The sequence below is a fragment of the Cloeon dipterum genome, chromosome 2 (assembly GCF_949628265.1).
Source record: "Cloeon dipterum chromosome 2, ieCloDipt1.1, whole genome shotgun sequence".
Lineage (NCBI taxonomy): Eukaryota > Metazoa > Arthropoda > Insecta > Ephemeroptera > Baetidae > Cloeon > Cloeon dipterum.
Genome location: NC_088787.1, coordinates 36,508,969 through 36,528,221, shown reverse-complemented (window position 1 = coordinate 36,528,221; position 19,253 = coordinate 36,508,969). Strand labels below are relative to the sequence as shown.

Below are 19,253 nucleotides of genomic sequence, written 5' to 3'. Positions count from 1 at the left end.
TGCTATAAGTGACATACTCTTGTAGCATCGGTCAAAATATAAACACGAGTCGTGTTTTTCGCGCAATTTCGAACTTTGTTAGGTTGGCACGTCAGCGTTGAGGGCGGAGCCAGTGTTTGGTTACGCCGACCGTTCACCGGCCGCCAAAACCGGTAAAATCGTGATTTTCAGTCCGCTTTGTGAAGTGAGCAGCGGCCATATTGGATTTTTCGCATGTGCTATCCGCGTGGCTTGTTAGCACAAACAACATTTTACGCATTTCAAACATAAATTCCGGAAAAAAAAGTGCCCATCAACGCGACGAGTTTCACGTCCGGAGTTCAAGTCTTCAACGAGCCTCTTGCCGTCGCCAGCCAATTTCTTGCCACATTTAAGCAAAATTTCTCCCCAGTATCGCTTGATTTCCCATTTCTGCGTCGTGTTCACACACTAAGGCCTAAATTGACACAGTGGACCATCACGGAGGGTGAAGTTGAGGCTTTGTTGAAAACAATGGACTCAAAAAGCGCTAATGGCCCTGATAAAATTCCAGCTATCCTGTTAAAAAACTGCTGCCTCGCTTAGTAAAAGTTTCACTCACGTGTTCCAGCTTTCCCTTCGAGCCAGCGATTTGCCAGCGGACTTCAAGTGCGCGGCTGTTACGCCCATTCCAAAGGACGGCGATCGATCAAAGTTTAGGAACTGGCGGCCCATCAGCGTAACCTCGCTGGTGGGAAAGGTTCTTGAAAAACACGTGAGAAACCAGATGGCAGCGTTCTTTGAAGACAACAAAATTCAGCCCGACTCGCAGCACGGCTTCAGAAGCGCCCGCTCTTGCACGACCATGCTGATGCGGACGCTCGACGATTGGACAGCAGCGCTAGACAGCCAGAGTGGGGCGCAGGTCCACACCGTGTTCTTGGACTGGGCAAAGGCATTTGACAAAGTCCCCCATCAGCGGCTGCTCTCCAAGCTGCAGCAATACGGTGTGGACGGCGGCGCGCTAAAATGGGTGAAAAACTTTTTTGTAGGCCGCAGCCAGTTCGTGCGATTCAATGGGGCATGCAGCGAGTCCTGCGAAGTCCCTTCCAGCGTTATCCAGGGGAGCGTCCTCGGGCCTCTTCTGTTTAATGCTTTCGTATCAGACCTGCCATCTGTAGTTAAGACAAACCTCATATAGTACGCTGACGACTGCACCATCCACAACCAGATTCGGAGTGAAGATGACGTTGAGGCCCTGCAGGAGGACCTCGCGCACATCGACGTGTGGTGCGCCAACAATGGTATGCAGCTAAACGCCAAGGAGTGCGTCGTCATGGACGTGACACATGCACGACAACCCTGCATGCCTCGCTAAGCAGTCGGTGGCACAGCGCTGCAGCCTGCAGTACGTTGCCACGCAGCGGCTGCTTGGTGTGCACCTGTCGAGAAACCTACGCTGGAACCACCATGATGACGTCCAGCGGAAAAAAGCGCCGCAAACCCTTGGGTTCGCGGCTCGGAACTTGCGCGGCTGCACGCAAAGAATGAAAAGGATTGCGTACCTTTCACTGGTGAAGCCCAAACTGTTCTACGGAACACCAGCATGGCACCCCTCAACAAAAACTAACACTGAGAAGATGATTAGAGTGCAGAACAGGGCCCTGCATTTTATTCACAGCCGCCGCATCCCACCACCAAACCAACAACATCTACTTTCAGTGCCTGCACAACTGGTGTACAACGACCTCCTGTATTTCAAAAAGTGCCTAGCAGGAGTAACGGACTACGACGCGATGGCACGAATTACCCTTGGCCGCGTGCACCGTGGAGACAATCCACTGCACCCTCGACTTCAGCAGCCATCCGCCCGCACCGATCTCGGGAAAAACATCTTTGACTTTCGCGTCGTTAAGGAGTGGAATGATTTGCCACCCGCACTAAAGGACTGCTCAGCGGCAAAGTTTCCGTCCCTCTGCAAGGCGTATGTGACAGCAAGATTTTAGTGTGATTACTGTGATTTATTTATGATTTTACTAGTCTGGGCTCACTTCGGCTATGTCCTCCTGGACAAAGTCTTAGAAACTTGTTTTCCAGAAGTGTCGCCCTTCCTCACATGCTTTTCTTTCTATTTGTAAACTGACCTGTTATGACATGAATGTACTTTGACAAATTGTGAGATAAACAGCTTAACAATAAACAATCGAGAACGGAATGGTTGAAATTCCTCCCACGTTCAACTGGGACCTTGTGGTGGGTGGACTCCCTCTAGGTCGAGAGAAAAATGAGCGTAACAGGAGGAGGTGCGCCAATGAGCATCTTGAGGGATTTGATAAGGTAAGTGTTGCCGTCATTATATTGCCTCTTGCAAAATCTCGGTCGGCAAGAGTGCTTATATCAGTGCTAGTGTGTGTCAGCAGGTTAGGTTAATTATTTTTTTTTATTTTAAGGATCAAAAAGGTTGCTTCTCAGCCAGCCATGTTGGTGTAAATCCGGTGACTTCCTTCAAATTGTATGTTGATGGAAGATGCAATAGCATGCATTATTATGTTCAGACCGGAGTGTTTGTTAAATCATAAGGGATAATTACTAATTTGCGATTCTTTCAGTCCATTGCCTGAGCATCAAGAAGGCTATCTTGAGACAAACAGCTGCTGCCGAGAAAGGCAGTGGCAATACTACATTCTTGACTGGACTGAGAGATCAACACATGAAGGGCGGCTTTTGTTCGTGAGTCATAAAAAAGTTGCATTTGAGCAGATCATTCATTTTTCAAAGCTGAGATGGAATAGCGACAATGGTATGAAAGAAAATTAAAAAAATAATACATATGTATCACGTATGGTTCAAGCATTGTTCCTAAACAATGAGGAAGGGGAGGTTTGAGACATACAAAAACAGTGAAGCGAGCTTTTGAAAATTAATACATTCTTATTCTAGCAATGAGACCGTTAAAAATACCTTATGCCTGCTGTGACAAAAACCACCTTCCAAGCTCGATCGAGTTAAGATTATTTCCTTTGGTTCTTCAACCTCTTGCTTTGTCGCCGCACTCCTACAAACGAAGTCCATTCCTCTAGGAAGTAGCATTAATAGCATTATTATCTAAATAGGAGCCAAAATATTCAAATACCATACGAGCCACCACCGACCGAACAAAGACAATAAAATATTTCCTTAACCTTCATCAAAAAAATACAACCATCACCATTTTTACGATTGCTTTGATCCAAGATGTGATACCGTCGTAGCCGCTCCTTGCAGCGCCAGCTCACCATGTCAATACCACCTTGCCTCTCTGGGACTCGGCTAGAAAATGCAAAAATGCAGACAAATATTTCATAATAATACACGGACGACTACGTTGAAACAACAATTCCCCCGCTACCAAAAATTAATTCGATCTACTGACATTGCCAATCCTGAACCTTGGATCTTGCCAACTTGACACGCGGTAAACAGCCAGGTAGCTTCTGCAACCAAATTATGATATTGTCAGCCTACTCAGCTTCAATTTAAGCGGCTAATTAACAATGTAAACCATCCGAAATTCCCTGCCAAGACACAACATTGGGAATAAACAACGGAATTTAGCCAAAACTTTCATTATTGAAACCTGGCAACCACTCGTTCCGACACTGTCTCCTATTCAACGCAACTCGATCAACAGCAGCAGCACGGCTCAAATCAAATTGCCAGTTCAGTGAAGACGCTCCCATTTCATTCGCCATTCCGTGATTTACACCTCCACACACTTCCACATAACGCGCACTACTTCAATTTCAGCTTCTTTCCTCAGATGAAACACGCGGATAGCACGTGGCAAATTACACACTAACAACGGCGATTCGATGCTCTATTGTTTGAGTGATATCGGCAAACCCACAACTCACTTAAACCGATTACAAAATACCGATTGCGGTACTGGTGTACCGGTCATTCCATCCGGTGAACGCGACGCAAACCGAAACACTCGCCCTGTCCCGGTGCTGACCACGCCAAATCGCTGCCAACCCAAGAAAGATCGGAAATCGCTTTGTTTACATTTGGCGTGATGCAATAAGTGACCGTCACTTATAGAATCATTTCTGTCACTAATGGCATCTTTGTTGGGATGCTATAAGTGACAAAAATATATAAACAGTTGCCATTAGTGACAGAAATGATGCTATAAGTGACTTTGATGAAAAACTGTTCCAACATTGAAATATATAACATTTTCTTATATCAAAGATTACCAATTCAGAAGGGCAGATAAAAATAAAGGTAAATGTCTATTTCCCTCGGAAATTTTTAACATTTTTAATATGCCGTGAGAATAATTAAATTATAACGGAAATGGAACTGAATCACGATTATTGCTGTTTCACCGCAAACGCAGGTCTGACGACCTCTTTCAGGAGAAACCACGGTGAGATCGGTTCTGGGGCCCGTTTTTCGCGGTTTTTCGACGCCGCCATTGCCCCTTTTGCAGGCCGCTTCGGCAACTTGTGACAATGACTTCCGCACCTTCCAAGAAACGGAAGAGAGCGGCTATATTAACTCGAGAGTTGCCTTTTGCTCGAATTAACTACGCTTCGACACCCCCTCAAGAATCCCACGCCAAGCTCGCGCTCGACGCGTGTGCACAACATATTTTATACCGGGTGCCCCTCCAAAATTCATTCATGATTTATCGGTTCCCTTCATCAATACGCAATTAGTTCCGTTTCTTATTAATTCTCAAAATTCTCGCAAAATTCCATTCAGTTTTCTGTAAAATATACGGTGCTTTTGACTGTCGATATTTGCGCCTGGTCACGGCGTCTCTAAGGTCAGTATAACAGGCCAAAGAGTGTCACAACAATCCGTCACGACCAGATATCTATAAAATGACACAACGTGTGGTCACCCCAAAGAGAGTATTTCATTTTGGAAATGTGAAAAGTTTAAACGACAGTTCAGGATAGATTGCCTTTTTTATCAGGACGATGACCGGAAAAAATTACTTCATATTCTTTGTACTGAGCAGGAAGAGCACACACATGAATGAGAAGGGGAGGAAGCGATGCTGTGAACAAGATGTGACAGCGAAAAGTAGGCCGCTCAGCCAGTTTTCGGATAAATTCTGTTTCCAAGCTATGAGCATTTTTGACGGCTTCCGTTACATTTGGATGTTAAAATTTTTTTAATTGAAATTTGATGAGCTGAATAAATTTGAAAAACAATAAAAAATAGAGAAATTCCACTTCTTTTATGCATCTATAAAATTAAGTGTTGACTTTCATTATTATATTATATTATAATTATATATCTATAATGAAACAGTTTATTAATCAATTTTAAATCAGTATTATTTTTCATTTCTAATTTTCAAAAATATGATTTGATTTTCTAATTTTAAAACAATTTTGTCTTTACACCAATATTTTAAAAATTTTTGTTGATTTGACCAATTTTGTGGCATCTATCGGTAGCCTGCTAACTTACGCGCCCCCCGTTGGTGGTGATATTGGTGTGGGGGTTTTCGCTATAATCTGTTGTAGTAAAATCTGATACCCCGACGAAGAAAGATGTCGCTGGCATGGATAAGGATGCCTCTGGAACGGTAAATTTTTAAAAAAACTTCTTTCAGTGTGGAATTTTCTAGTATCTTCCGCTCTTAATAGGCAGCAAATGAACTACAGACCGTTGCTAATCCGAGCGTTTGTAGCCGGGCTGCCTTTTGACGCGCTGATTGACCTTGGCGCAGAGCGATCGTGTATAAACTTGCACACCTTCCAGGCAATCGAACCGTTGGCAGCTGTCATAGAACTTGGTACAAAAGAACTATTCATCTCCCATGGCAGCGAGACCGCGAGCTTCGTTACAATAGCCGCCTACACTATCGCGCCGGTCTTCGCGACAACCACGGCGCAAACTTACTTGGTCATCCCGGACCACTACCATGCGATAACGCTAGGTCGGGACTTCTTGCTGTTGACTAATTTCACAATTAAGATAAAAAATGGAAACATTGCTATCACTCCAGAACCATTTTTGACCCAGCGTGATGAGCCACTCATGAGCCAGGAAACCTCACTTTTGAATAACATGTGCCTCATCATGTCTTTCATCACATTTGTTGGTTGTTGGCATCGGATTGTGGTATCTTAATTGTTAATCGACATCTTTTGTGATACAAAGTAATTCCAAGAACTTTGCATTTTGCCCCACTCGAAAATTTCGAGGGCTCTCCCGACCATGAGATCGAAGCCGAAGCCTGTCGGAAGATCGTAGTAGTGATCATGGACGGAGATTGAGTGGCCCATTAAAAGGCACAAGAGTTTCTTTGCAGGTCCGCTCAATTGCATCTGCCCCAGGGTAGTCACGAAGGTTGTCCTGATTGCACCAGCCGTGAGATCAGTAGGTCTCTCTGCGAGACACGCTTCGACCTCTACTTTCTGTGGAATTGTCAAGTTCATCGCTTTTCCGTCCTTGGTGCCGAATGGGTAGATACAGTCGACTGGAATTCCTGCAGCAGCACGCACTGCTTTGTCCGCCAGGGTGCAGCAAAACTCGCGCTATTCCAGTTTCAGGAGGGAAAAAACTTTGGTGGAACCTTTTCCTGTTGAGGTCAGCACGTCGTAACGCTCTTCAAGTTGTTTTTGTTCCTTGGAGAGCGCTTCACTGTTTTTGCCCGAGTAGTTCCTCTGCTCGTAGTTCTGCAGTGTAACGAAGCCCTCGGTAGCCGTGCGAGCATTGAAGGAAAAAAAGCCAAGTTAAAGTGTGTGGCCAAGGTCCTGTAGTGGAATTCGATATCGGACGGATTTTTGGCTTTTAGGAGATAACCACACAACGCTTCGAGGTGGGCGTTGTACAACTGGATGTCCTGAGAAGAAACGTGAGTCTTGTGCAGTTTCTCGTTCGTCTTCTTCTGCTTGGCAGCCCTTGTGATCGTGCAAATGCGGTACCTTTTCGTATCCAGTACTTGATCAGCAAGTGACACTCTTCGTTCCACACTTTCCGCTCTTCATCATCCTCGAACCGCTCCTGCTGCAACTCACTTGCCACCTGTCGGACGAGCGAGCTGAGGGTCATGACATCGTTGGATCGCTTGAAATTTACCTTGTTTTCTTCACCACCGCAAATCGTGTGGATGACCTCATCGATTCTGTCACTCTTGCTGCCCGGTCTGTTTCTGGGAAGTCCATGCTACACGGAACGCTTGAAAATGTCTCTTAGCGAGGTCACCAATCCGGGGATTTGTAGGTGAACCTTGAAAGCATTGTACAAAGCGTGCAGAAGCAGAATGTTCCTCCGGTTGATTTGCACACTATTATTGCCAGTTTCCTGCTGTAGTTCAATGGATGAGGATTAGAGGAGAGATAAAGCTTCATAAAAAGAGTGCCCCACTGAACACATAACACATCGGTGCCACAATTAAACCGTCTTTCTGACTACCTGGACTACACTATTAAATTTTTATTATTGACTCCAATTAATAATCAAGTGAATATCAGGATTATTCCAATGCATTTTCCATGTTTCATCTCTTTTAATTTCTAAAATATCTACTGTGCATACAAATTTACATTTTTAGCAGTGTCAAAAGAAGATGAAATTTATAAATGATGAATATGCACCGCGCAAATTCATTTTTTGAAATAAACAACACAATTTTAAATTTTAATAAAATGCCTTTCCCTAAAATAAACACATCTTGAAAAAAACTATCCTGTATGTATTTCTCAATTACATTGACCCTCCTGCAAAATATGTTTTTCAATATTAAGTTTCATATAAAAATATCATAGTTGACTCTCAAAGCATACGCTAAGTATAACTCAAATGACTCAAATAAGAAATTTAATGATTTTCTAAAAACTAAGGACACTGGTAGCACAAAAGTGTGCTTAATTCTTTTGTCAATAAGGTACTCCAAATATTTTTGAAAGGTGCAATAAATATTTTTCGGACACTAAAATCCGTCCATTTGTCTAACTACCCTATTAAATTTATATTGTTAATGATTCCAATATTTCAGTGAATTTTCGGATTATTCAAATGCATTTTCCATGTTTCATCTCTTTTAATTTCTAACATTTCTATTGTGCCTACAGATGTTATTTTTTGCTGTGTAAAAAGTAGATAAAATTTTATAAATAATGATGTATATGTTCCGTGTCGAAGTTCATTTTTTAAAATATTCAATAATATGGTCAATTTTAAATTTAAATAAAATTCCTTACCTAAAATAAACTGATCTTTGCTTAAAAAATAATTTGTATGTGTCCTTATAACATTGCCCCTTATTCTTCAAAATGTTTCCCCATATTTCGTTTTATTTTAAAAACATAAGATCAAGGTTGGAATCATAAAGAAATGATTACGCGGTACAAGGCTATCACTCCTGAGATAATAAATTGAGTGTGTTTCCATATGCTTACTGGTTGCCTGATTCTGGTCTCGTTGTCAGATTCTTGCACTGCATTGGCATTGTTTCTGCACTTGTTCTGCATCGCATTTGCACTTTACTCGCACCAATCTCGATTTTAATCGCGTCCGCACATCACCTGCAGTAAAATCTGGCAGTCAAATGGCACTTCATCTGCACATGTTTGGCATCGGGTTGGTACCAGTATTGCACAATTCCTGCACAAGGGAAATTGCCGCGTGCCGTGGAAAACTTTTCTGGTGGTCTACACTTCAAAATCGCCCTGTCCATGGGCCTCTTCAGTCACGTGATCCGAGTGAAAACGCTGCTTCCCTGTGAGAAGCAGCGTGGCTAAACCCCCCGAAGCAAAAGTGGCCGATGGACAATTTTCCGAAACATGGCACCATGGCCATAGTGCATGTTTTGTGCAGAACAGGTGCCAGTGCAATGCAAAACGGGTGCACATGCTGTGCCATATGAGTGCCAGAATCACGGCTTATGCTGTGCAAGAATATGACTGGTCCGGGTGGTGTAAAATGGTAACCACCCACGGCCATAAATCAAACCAAAAATGGCAGCTTAGGAGCTAGTCGGGGTTGAGCGAGGTCAGTTAAAAGACAAGACGCCGCTTATTAAGTTGTTACAAATTGCAGAAAACCAAGATACACACAATTAAAATTATAATAATTTAACGAATTGGCATAAGGAGGATTTATTTTCGGTAAAGAAGGTTCGAGAAACATAAATCGGAATATTTAAGTAGAAAGGCACGCGATTGGTATGCATAATTGTTGAGAAACGCGACAAATCCTGCACGCCCCCGCAACCCTTGGTTCTTCTCTCTCTCTGCGCCCGAAGAAGGAGGAGCCAAGGGAGCTGATCGGGCTATAAAAAGGCGCCGGGCCAGAGCAGAGATAAGCAGTCAGGTACCTTACTCCAAAAGGGAAGAAGGAGGCCTCACCTGAGCCAAGCTGAGCCGGCGCCCGAGCTAGCGGAAAGCACGGCTGAGTGTTCGGTCGCTTGGCGGACGCGCATGCACGCTGACGAGTACGTCCGAGCTGCACGCCGCTATTGCCACCGACACACGCTTCGAGCAGCGTACCGCCGCCAACTAGCGGCTCTCTGCCGCTTGCACGCCGACGTGGAGATAGGTTGCCGAAACGCCGCCGACAGGTGACGAATCGGCCGCCGATAGGGCTGCCGATAACCGATCGTTTGCCGACGGCGCCGACTCAGCGTTGCCGGCGGAGCCGACTGGCCGCCGAAACGCCGACCAGGGACGACTCGGCCGCCGACAAGATCCGAAACTGATCGGCCGCCGACTCAGCGCCGACGACTAGAGTCGGATCAGCTACCGTAGGCGCCAGGCCCCGACCGTGAGATACCCACGCCGGGACACGATCAACACGCCGTCCAGCGCCGAAGAGCGTCGCTTCCCAGCCTCACCTGTCACGGGAGTTGCCAGGCCGGCCCTGGCTTAGTTCAGGTGTGGAGCTCCATACGGGCAAATAAGAATCGTTACATCATCGCCCTCCGATCTTGTTCACAGGCCGCGGATGTAGACGGAGCTTACCTACGAACGACTCGACTCGCCCGGTCTTCAAGTGGGTCTTCACCGGAACGTCGAGCCGAGGCTAGCACAATCTGCCCGCTTGGGAATTGACCTCTACTGACCAAAGGTGAGTCACTGGATTTCCCTCACGCATGAAAGTTGAGACTGTTCACCTCAATCAACTGTTTCAGGGGAAGCAGACGGTCACCGGACGGAGGTAGCGGCGCCCGCCTGGCTTCGGACGGACGCGCCTACTGCCGGGGAACGAGGTGAGTGTAACCAGATCGCGCAAAGTAGTCGGGGGACGGCTCCAGTGGAATCCTCTGACTTCTGAGCCCTGATACTGGCGCACTTGCTGTACAGCATATTTCATGGGCGAATATCTGTTCCAGGCTGCTGAGCGCTCCTGCCTGGACCCAGACGCCCACTTATCAGCGTACCAGTTACTCGTCACCGACCGACCAACGGCTCCGAATCGGCGAGATATCCACGGAAATTCACGAATCGTTCTGTGAACTTGAGGATAGAAATAAATATTCCTGATAGTGCCAATGAAAAATTGCTGGGTTTCTCTCTCTTACCCTCGACCTTTAATATTAGAGATACGGAGACACCCAAATAGTGATTAGTGGAGGAGAGCATTAATTCTTAACGTCAAGATTGTCGCCACCACGCCCGATCTTCTTTACCAGCTGAGTGATCGTGGCTTGAATAAGATTTTGGTAGCAGCAATTATTGGTGCCGTGACCAGGATCTGCTGGTCGAATACCTGTAAACGGAAACACAACGAACGATGCAGGCCCGGACTGGCACCAAATTTTTTACCGGGGACTGTTGATTTTCGCGGCCCACCGAGCCACCGCGGCCCATAACCCCCCTCCCCCCCGAAAATTTAATAACTTTCAATTGAAATTTAAAGCCTTTAATTTCGGTGGATAGAGAGCAGGGATGCAAAAGACCCGCATTAAAAAAACGCAGTGCGCAGTGGTAAAAACGTTTTTTTATCGTTTTTTAATAGTTTCTTGCAGGCAATGTTCAATGCATCTCAGTTTGCAATAATTTTCTAATTATTAGCTCATGACCGACTTAATATTTTTTAATGACTTTTTGGAGAAATTGAAGCAGCAAATTGCAATTTAAAAACAAAAATATGTGTAGAAAAGAGGAAATTTTGACCACTTCCGACCGAAAATCTTAGATTTTAAGTAGGGGAAAATGGAATAAATTCATTTCTTGCATTTCTTGCGCAAGAAATTTGTAAAAATTCAGTGGTTTAAATTGTTAAAAACCAGTGGGGAAAAAATCGGGTGGTAAGCAAATGCAACCCTGATAGCGAGCTGTTTATTTTTCCGTATCTCTACAGAAATAATGTCCTGCTCAGCCCCTAGTCGGGACAGGAAGTTCATGAATTAGGACTACAACCAGTAGCCGAACATTGTTGAGCAGGATATTTCTGTAGAAATACGGAAAAATATAAAGCTCGTTATTCACCGAGGAAGCTGCCATTTAATTTCAACGGATTTTTTATTATACGGATTATATTTATTATAGTAACGCAGCATAAATGTTTATAATTTGAAATGGATGGAGTGACGTCAAATATGTGAATTAATAACCTATTCTGGACTAATTTTTTTGGAAAACTGGGAAAACTTGACAATTGAATAAGGTTGCGTTGCTAAAATCTGTGTGATGCTCAAAATTCACTCTTGTCAGAGGTTCTGAGCAATAAATTTTTTGTCAGATCAATATAACTTTTTTTAACTTTTGTTCAAATAAGTAGGACATCAATTTTTTTTCTTCGAATTTTATTAATTTTATTAATTAATTTTACTCGTCTTCCAAATAAAAATAGAAACGTATGCTACTAGAGCACTCACATCAGCCAACCTGGCAAAATGTTGGTCAGCCGATTTGGCTTTAGTTCACCAGGCACGCCAGCCGCCAGTCCAAATTCGAAAATGGAAAAAAGAAGTTTTAGCTCCTTTGGCCGTTTCTTGGCCTATTCTCATCCATAAATCTAATTAAAACCCAGCCCAAATAACGCATTCAAAAGTTTCCACGCTAGTTTGAAACACGCAAAGCGAATTTTTCACTCTCGAAGTGGGGGCCGCCGAGTCCTAGTATGTGATCAAGCTCTAGGTTTAATTTTTATTCCTATGTGCAAAGACGGAAAAATCAAGGATATGATAGTTTTTCCCGTTTGCTCATTCCCCAATAAAAATATAATATAAATTTAACGAGGAGCTGGCCGAACGGCTAAAGCGGTGGGCCGGTGGGCATGTAACAAGCGTAACGAAAATTTATTTTTAGATTTTTATTTTCAAGATTTTTCCTTAGATTTTGAAATTATTTTAGCCAAAACAAGGAATTGAATAATAAGAGTGTGTGTTGCCTTCATCCCAACACGGGAAAGCCACTAAAAAATATGGGCTGCGACAGCCACAAACGCGGACCGCCTGACAGTCTTGGAAATATTGGGCAGTCCGGGCGGCCCACTTGGGCCGCGGCCCACTGGGGTTTCGCCCGGGGCGCCCGATTACCAGTCCGGGCCTGGCACGATGTCACTGGAACATTCACCACTAGGAAGGACTTCTGACCCTGAGCCTCGTCCGTTGGGAAACCCTAACGGCTACACGAACTCGAGTCAACCTAGCGCCGGTCCTTCTAGTCAAGACAATCACAGCGCACGCAGGGACGACGTTGACCTTGACGACGTTGACCTTGACGACGTTTCCCATTATACCCCACCGACAAGGGTGCCTCGATCCGAGACCACGAATCACCTCGCTAGAGGAGGAAATGACGAGCACCAGGTGGCACCATCAGCTTGCACCCCGTTCGCACCTTCCTCTTCTACGGCTTCGCGCCATGCACCTTCGCCGGCGCCCGATCGAGAAGGACCCACCATGTTACATCACCCGTTGGGAGTAAAGCCAAGGGTGATGGCCGCCGCCCAGGCAATGCCACAAATTAGCTGGGGAGCGCCGCGAACCACGGGCATGTACTTCGACATGACAAACTTACCTCTCTTTTCCGGGCGAGAAGAGGACGCTATGCTGGAGGATTTCCTCTCGGCCTTGGAAACACTGTTCCTCATCCAACAACAGCGAACGCCTGCACAACTGAGGACTATGCTGGCCACAAGAACGAAAAACCGAGCTAGGGATCTCGTTCAAAGATTGGATGTGCACACGCTAGCCTCATTCCCCACCCTGAAACAAGCCTTCAAGCGGGAGTTTGAGACCATAGATGATAGAACTGAGCTAGAGAGGGAATTTAGCGAATACCGGCAAGGAGTTCATGAAACCGTCACCAGGAATTACGACAATCTCTTGACTAAGTTGAGGAAACTACGAGCCATTACCCCATCAAAACCAGAGGTACCTCCCCATGTACTGGATGACCATTGAATTGGAGGGAATTGAGGGCGTTCTCCCAATTTCTGAACGGGCTCAGACCAGAAATGGTTGATAGGGAGGACCTGATGAATCCCACGACTCTGACTGAAGCCATGCGCAATGCATTAAAGGTGGAGAAAAGGCTCGACGCGTCCAGAGCCAGGGAGGAGTTACAAGCGGCTCACGCTGCCATTTACTCCTCAACAGTACAACCCACAGGAAGTAGACAAGTGCGCTTCGCTACGACACCCTCTCCGGTTTCCCAGTCAGTTCACACTATCGAAACCGCGCCAAGGGATGGAAACACTAGCTCACTTACAAACACGGGCTATCGAGCACGAGCGAGATCACCAAGACGCTCTGACAGCGAGCGGCCGTTTGTCTGTTTTTTTCTGCGGGGAAAATGGACATCGGCTGCAAGACTGCCAGAACCTGCACTGCGTCATCTGCAAGAAGGACGGACATAGTCCAGTCTCATGCCCAGACTTCAAACCAAAAAACGAATAACGGGCGTGCCAGCATTGCCGGCACGCCGTACTCAAGACAGAACAACTACTAAGACTCGCAATGAACCAGCGGTATACGGAGCCGGAGGAAATCAGGTCCCACTAGCCGGACAATCAGAAATAGAGATTGAAGTAAGCAACAGAGTTACTATCTGCCAGCCAGTAATAATTGTCGCGGCCGCCACAGGCTATTCAGCCCTACTTGGACAAGATTTCTTAGTGAAACAGCGCATCAACTTACTCACTACGGAAAATTGTCTGGAATTTCCATGGGGAAAAGCAAACCTAGACTACTACAACAAACAAAAGCCAATTCCTAGAGAAGATATGAAACCCGACTGGAACCTTCTCTTTCACCACGTAGAACCTATCACCGATCATAACTCAGAGGTTATAGAACCACGCGTCTTGGAGACTAGCACTCCAGGTCCTCTTCCCAAGTTAGAAGGACGGGAGAGTGCAATATACCCCGTTCGAGTGACTGCTCCTGCCGGAAGCGAAGTAATACTCAAAGGTGTTGACATTGGGGGAACCAGCCAGTTACGCCGTTGTCGATGCTGGAGGCATCGTAAACGTATGGTGCGTTAACACCTCCACCCAAGAGCACCGGATTAGAGGCCGCCACCTGAAACGGATCAGAGTAGGGCTGGTAACGCCTGAAACTCCGGTTGCAAAAATACGAGACGTACCCGAAACCCAACTCCCAGAAATATCCTGCTTCGAGTGTGAGCAGAGACCGGCTGATGACGAGGAATATATGTTGTGTAAGGGATGTTTAGCTAACTTAAAGCCCGCACAATGCCGAGAAAGTGCCGAGTGGCCTGATATACCGGGAGAAGATCTAGACGAACAAGAATTCCTTAGTCTATTCGATTTCACAGCGATCGACGACCTGATTCGAGCAAAGGAAATCAAGGCAGTACTCGTACAAAATCAACGGGCCTTCTCATGTGGGAAAAGGACTCTGGGCCGTTATGAAGGAACCGAGGTAAACATCGATACAGGAGATACCTCACCAATCCAGAAAAAACCATATCGAGTTCCTTACAGCCAAAGACAAGTTATTGAAAAAACGGTGGGAGAAATGCTCGAAATGGGCGTTATCATACCCTCAAGCAGTGAATGGTCCGCGCCATTGTTACTCGTAAGGAAAAAATCCACAGATGGCACTCCAAAGTGGCGTCCGTGTGTAGACTTCCGTGCGTTGAACAAGGTAACCAGGACTCACATTTTCCCGTATCCACAAGTTCAGGAAGTCCTGGATCGGTTCTACGGAAGCCGAAAACAAGACTGACTTCCACAGGCCAAACGATGTCATGACACTCAGCTCGCTTGTCCGCCAGGTTGCAAGTGAGTTGCAGCAGGAGCGGTTTGAGGAAGATAAAGATCGGACGGTGTGGGTTGAAGAGTGTCGCCTACTGATCGAGTTCTTGGGAACGAAGAGGTTCCGTATGTACACCACAACGAGGGCTGCAAAGCAGAAAAAGAGCAATGAGAAGCTGCACAAGACTCATGTGTCTCCGGACGACCTGATGCTGTATAACAATCACCTAGAGGGGATGTGTGATTTTCACCACATAAAACTGCTCGCGGCGAAAGATCCTTCCGAGATTGAATTGCACAACAGAACTTTGGCCTCACACTTAAATTTGGCATTCTGCTCCTTCAACGCTCGGAGGGCAACCGAGGGAAGTTTTAGTACCCTCGAGGACTACGCGCAGAGGAATAATTACTCCGGACAGAACAGTGAAGCCCTCTCAAAGGCACAGCAAGAACTGGCTGAGCGTTATGACGTCATCACATCAACTGGGACAGGGTCCTCGAAAGTGTTGTCGCTCATCAAACCGGAGTGGCACACACAGCAGAGTGCATCAACACTGCAGAGAGCACCACCTCCGGACAGACTGCGTCCTAACTCCGGCCAATGTTCCTCAGCACAGGTGGCTTGCATGAGAGGGCACGGTCGGCGGCAAAATGGCTTGCAACGCCTTGAAAAAATAATAAGATTTAAAAGTGTGCACAGGTTATCAATAAAATAGCACAATTGGCTGTGAAAATAATCATTAAAAATAGTTTGGGGTAACTGGGGGCTATCAATCCGGATTAGGAAGGTAATTTGAACCTGTCAATTGATGCCTCGCCTCTGTGCCAAGGTCTGGGAGCAGGGGCAGCCAGCCGGAGGGTGCCAATGCTGTGCCACACACTAGTTGAGTGTACTGGTGCGCTTTAGCACACACAGCAGAGTGCATCAACACTGCAGAGAGCACCACCTCCGGACAGACTGCGTCCTAACTCCGGCCAATGTTCCTCAGCACAGGTGGCTTGCATGAGAGGGCACGGTCGGCGGCAAAATGGCATGCAACGCCTTGAAAAAATAAAAAGATTTAAAAGTGTGCACAAGTTATCAATAAAATAGCACAATTGTCTTGGAAAATAATCATTAAAAATATTTTGGGGCAACTGGGGGCTCTCAATCCGGATAAGAAAGGTAATTGGATTTGAAGCTAATCATTCCCGCCTCACTTCCGTTAGCGAACTGCGAGAGTCAATTCAAATGAATTAATTGGGGCAAAATTTGGCGCTTCATTGCAGACACAGCTATGTGTTAGCAGGGCCAGGGTAAACATAGACATCCATACATTCCGAGCTAAGAATCCAACATCGTTTTTACTCACCTTGGCATTGTCATCTTACGGTCCATATCCAGCAGCCAGTTTTCCATGCCGAGCAGGGTCATGTGGCGTTCCATGCTGTGGGACAATGTTATGAGCTTCATACACTTACTAGATTCTGCATCATCTGCGCCGTTTGCCTCTGAAAAGATCCGCTGGCTGGGACGATATTCCTATGTTTCTTGTTAAGCGTGTGGCGCAACATATTGCGGCGCCACTCGCAGATATAGCCAATTGCTCCTTTTCCACTGGTGTTTATCCAAATTTGATGAAAAAGGCTGTTGTTGTGCCGTTATTTAAAAAAGGCGATAGGTGTAATGTTAAAAACTACCGCCCGATTTCGAATTTGCCAACTTTTTCAAAAGTGTTGGAAAATTGCTTTCTAATCAGGCTTGTAAATTTCTATGAGGAGCACGGTATAATTCCAAAGAGCCAGCATGGTTTTGTCCGTGGCAAGTGCACGGTAACTGCGTTGTTTGAATTTTTTGTAAAATTGCATGAGAAAATGGAACATCGGCAAAAGATTTTGGCCATATTTTATGATTTGAGTAATGCCTTCGGGACTGTGTGTGTGCCGATTTTGCTGCGTAAATTTGAGCAGAATGGCGTTCGCGGCGTTGCGCTTGATTGGTTGAGATCGTCGCTCACCGGGCGCACGCAAGTGGTCAAAATGACCCAAAGGGTCGGCAAGTGGGAGAGGACAGTGTTTTCGTCGGAGGTTTCGGTGGTACGTGGAACTCCGCAGGGTGGCGTATTGTCTCCGTCACTATTCGTTGCCGGAGTCTGCGACATGCTGCTGTATGTTCTGATAGGCTTCACCGTGAATTATGCCGACGACACTTCCTCTTTGCTTTCCGCCCCTACTAACGAACAGTTGTACCAAAACGCCCGGTTGTCTGCTGATATGCTTCAAGATTTCTGTGAAGCAAATTATTTACCACTCAACGCGTCAAAGTCGGTTCTCGTGCAGTTCCGGGGACAAAAACATAATGAATCCCCTCAAATAGACCTCGCCGGCAAAATAATTCCGTGTGCAGAACAAGCCAAATTTTTAGGGCTTCACGTGCGACAAGACTGCAAGTGGGATGACCACGCGCAGTACGTTAGTGGCCGCCTGCACACTACGGTGACGATGTTGAATAGTCTAAAGGGGAATGTTAATGAAAAAATTTTATTAAGTCTGTATTATGCTCATGCTAATTCCATTATGTCATACGGTATTGTAATCTGGGGTGCAAGCGATGGGGCGCTGCGGACTGTGTTCATGGCCCAGAAGCGGCTAATTCGTGCCCTGGCGGGCGAGAGGTACTGGAAGGGGTTGACGCCGCTGTGTTCTGCGAGACCACTTTTTGAGCGGTACAACCTGCTTCCAGTGTTCTCAGTTTATTTGTTTGAAGCATGTAAATTTGTTAAGAAATACCCCGCCTATTTTAAAAAGACCAGGGACGTGCATGGGCATGGAACGCGCCGCGCGCCTGAATTGTATATTGCGCCTCAGAAATTGATGATTTCGCAGCAAAATCCATTTTCCAGTGCTGCAAATTTGTACAATGCTTTGCCACTTTCACTGCGACTTGAGCCACAATACGATAAATTTGTGTCAGCCTTAAAAGAATTTCTGTACTTAAAGAAATTTTATGATTGTGATGAATTCTTGGCATTTGTTAAAAATTTATAATTTTTGTGTGTAATTTGTTTGTGCATTGCAATTGGGGGGCATATACTTAGAATTGTATTAATATCTGATGTATGACCTCGCCAAAAGACAATAAAGATGATAATAATATATTTTAAAATACTTACTCGTAAGTTGCGCTGATGTCAGATTCCGCTTGCATGAAGCTATCGGGGATGGGCGGAATATCATGCGAGGCCACACTTCGACGACTCACGAACAAGAGCCGCCCTTCATGTGTTGTTCTCTCAGTCCGGTCCAGAATGTGGTATTGCCACTGCCTTTCTCGGCAGCGGCTGTTAGTCTCAAGATAGCCTTCTTGATGCTCAGGCAATGCACTGAAAGAATCGCAAATTAGTAACAATCCCATATGAATAAACAAACACTCCGATCTGAACATAATAGTATGGGGGACTCACCCTTTTCGCCCAACACTCACACTTCTCGCTAGGATAGGGCATTACATTGATTCTTCCCATCAAAAAACGAGAAGTGTGAGTGAGCGGAAAGTGTGAGTCCCCCATACATGCGATTGCATCATCCATAAACTTACAATTTGAAGGAAGCCACCGGAATTACACCAACATGCCTGGCTGAGAAGCAACCTTTTTGATCCTGAAATTAAAAAAAAATAATTAACCTAACCTGCTGACACACACTAGCACTGATAAAAGCACACTTACCTTATCAAAGCCTTCAAGATGCTCATTGGCACACCTCCTCCGGTTCCGCTCATTTTTCTCTCGACCTGGAGGGAGTCCACCCACCACAAGGTCCCAGTTGAACGTGGAAGGAATTTCAACCATTTCGTCCTCGATTATGGCACTTTTTCTCGGAATTTTCGTTTGAAATGCGAAATATGTTGTTTGTGCTAACAAGCCACGCGGAGAGCACATGCGAAAAATCCAATATGGCCGCTGCTCACTTCACAAAGCGGACTGAAAATCACGATTTTACCGGTTTTGGCGGCCGGTGAACGGTCGGCGTAACCAAACACTGGCTCCGCCCTCAACGCTGACGTGCCAACCTAACAAAGTTCGAAATTGCGCGAAAAACACGACTCGTGTTTATATTTTGACCGATGCTACAAGAGT

The 19,253-nt window shown here is 45.7% G+C and overlaps 1 protein-coding gene and 1 long non-coding RNA gene across 2 annotated transcripts; one reads left to right on the top strand and one right to left on the bottom strand.

Moving 5' to 3' along the window:
* Positions 1–745: 745 nt before the first annotated feature.
* Positions 746–1,964, top strand: LOC135937609 (uncharacterized). The gene is made up of 3 exons (XM_065480767.1): positions 746–991; positions 1,160–1,300; positions 1,353–1,964. The coding sequence occupies exons 1-3, from the start codon at positions 746–748 to the stop codon at positions 1,962–1,964; spliced, it is 999 nt and encodes a 332-aa protein (XP_065336839.1).
* A 14,522-nt stretch (positions 1,965–16,486) lies between these two features.
* Positions 16,487–18,971, bottom strand: LOC135937777 (uncharacterized). The gene is made up of 3 exons (XR_010574550.1): positions 18,843–18,971; positions 18,288–18,774; positions 16,487–16,562 (listed from the first exon to the last, which is right to left on the bottom strand). It is a non-coding gene; the product is annotated as an uncharacterized LOC135937777 (long non-coding RNA).
* Between the last annotated feature and the right edge of the window lie 282 nt (positions 18,972–19,253).

Bases quoted from the DNA above. Each gene is read 5' to 3' on its own strand.
- LOC135937609 (XM_065480767.1), top strand. From the start codon at position 746: ATGGCAGCGTTCTTTGAAGACAACAAAATTCAGCCCGACTCGCAGCAC. The intron at 992-1,159 runs GTGAAAAACTTT...AACCTCATATAG, and splicing joins ACGGCGGCGCGCTAAAATGG to TACGCTGACGACTGCACCAT. The intron at 1,301-1,352 runs GTGACACATGCA...TCGGTGGCACAG, and splicing joins AGGAGTGCGTCGTCATGGAC to CGCTGCAGCCTGCAGTACGT.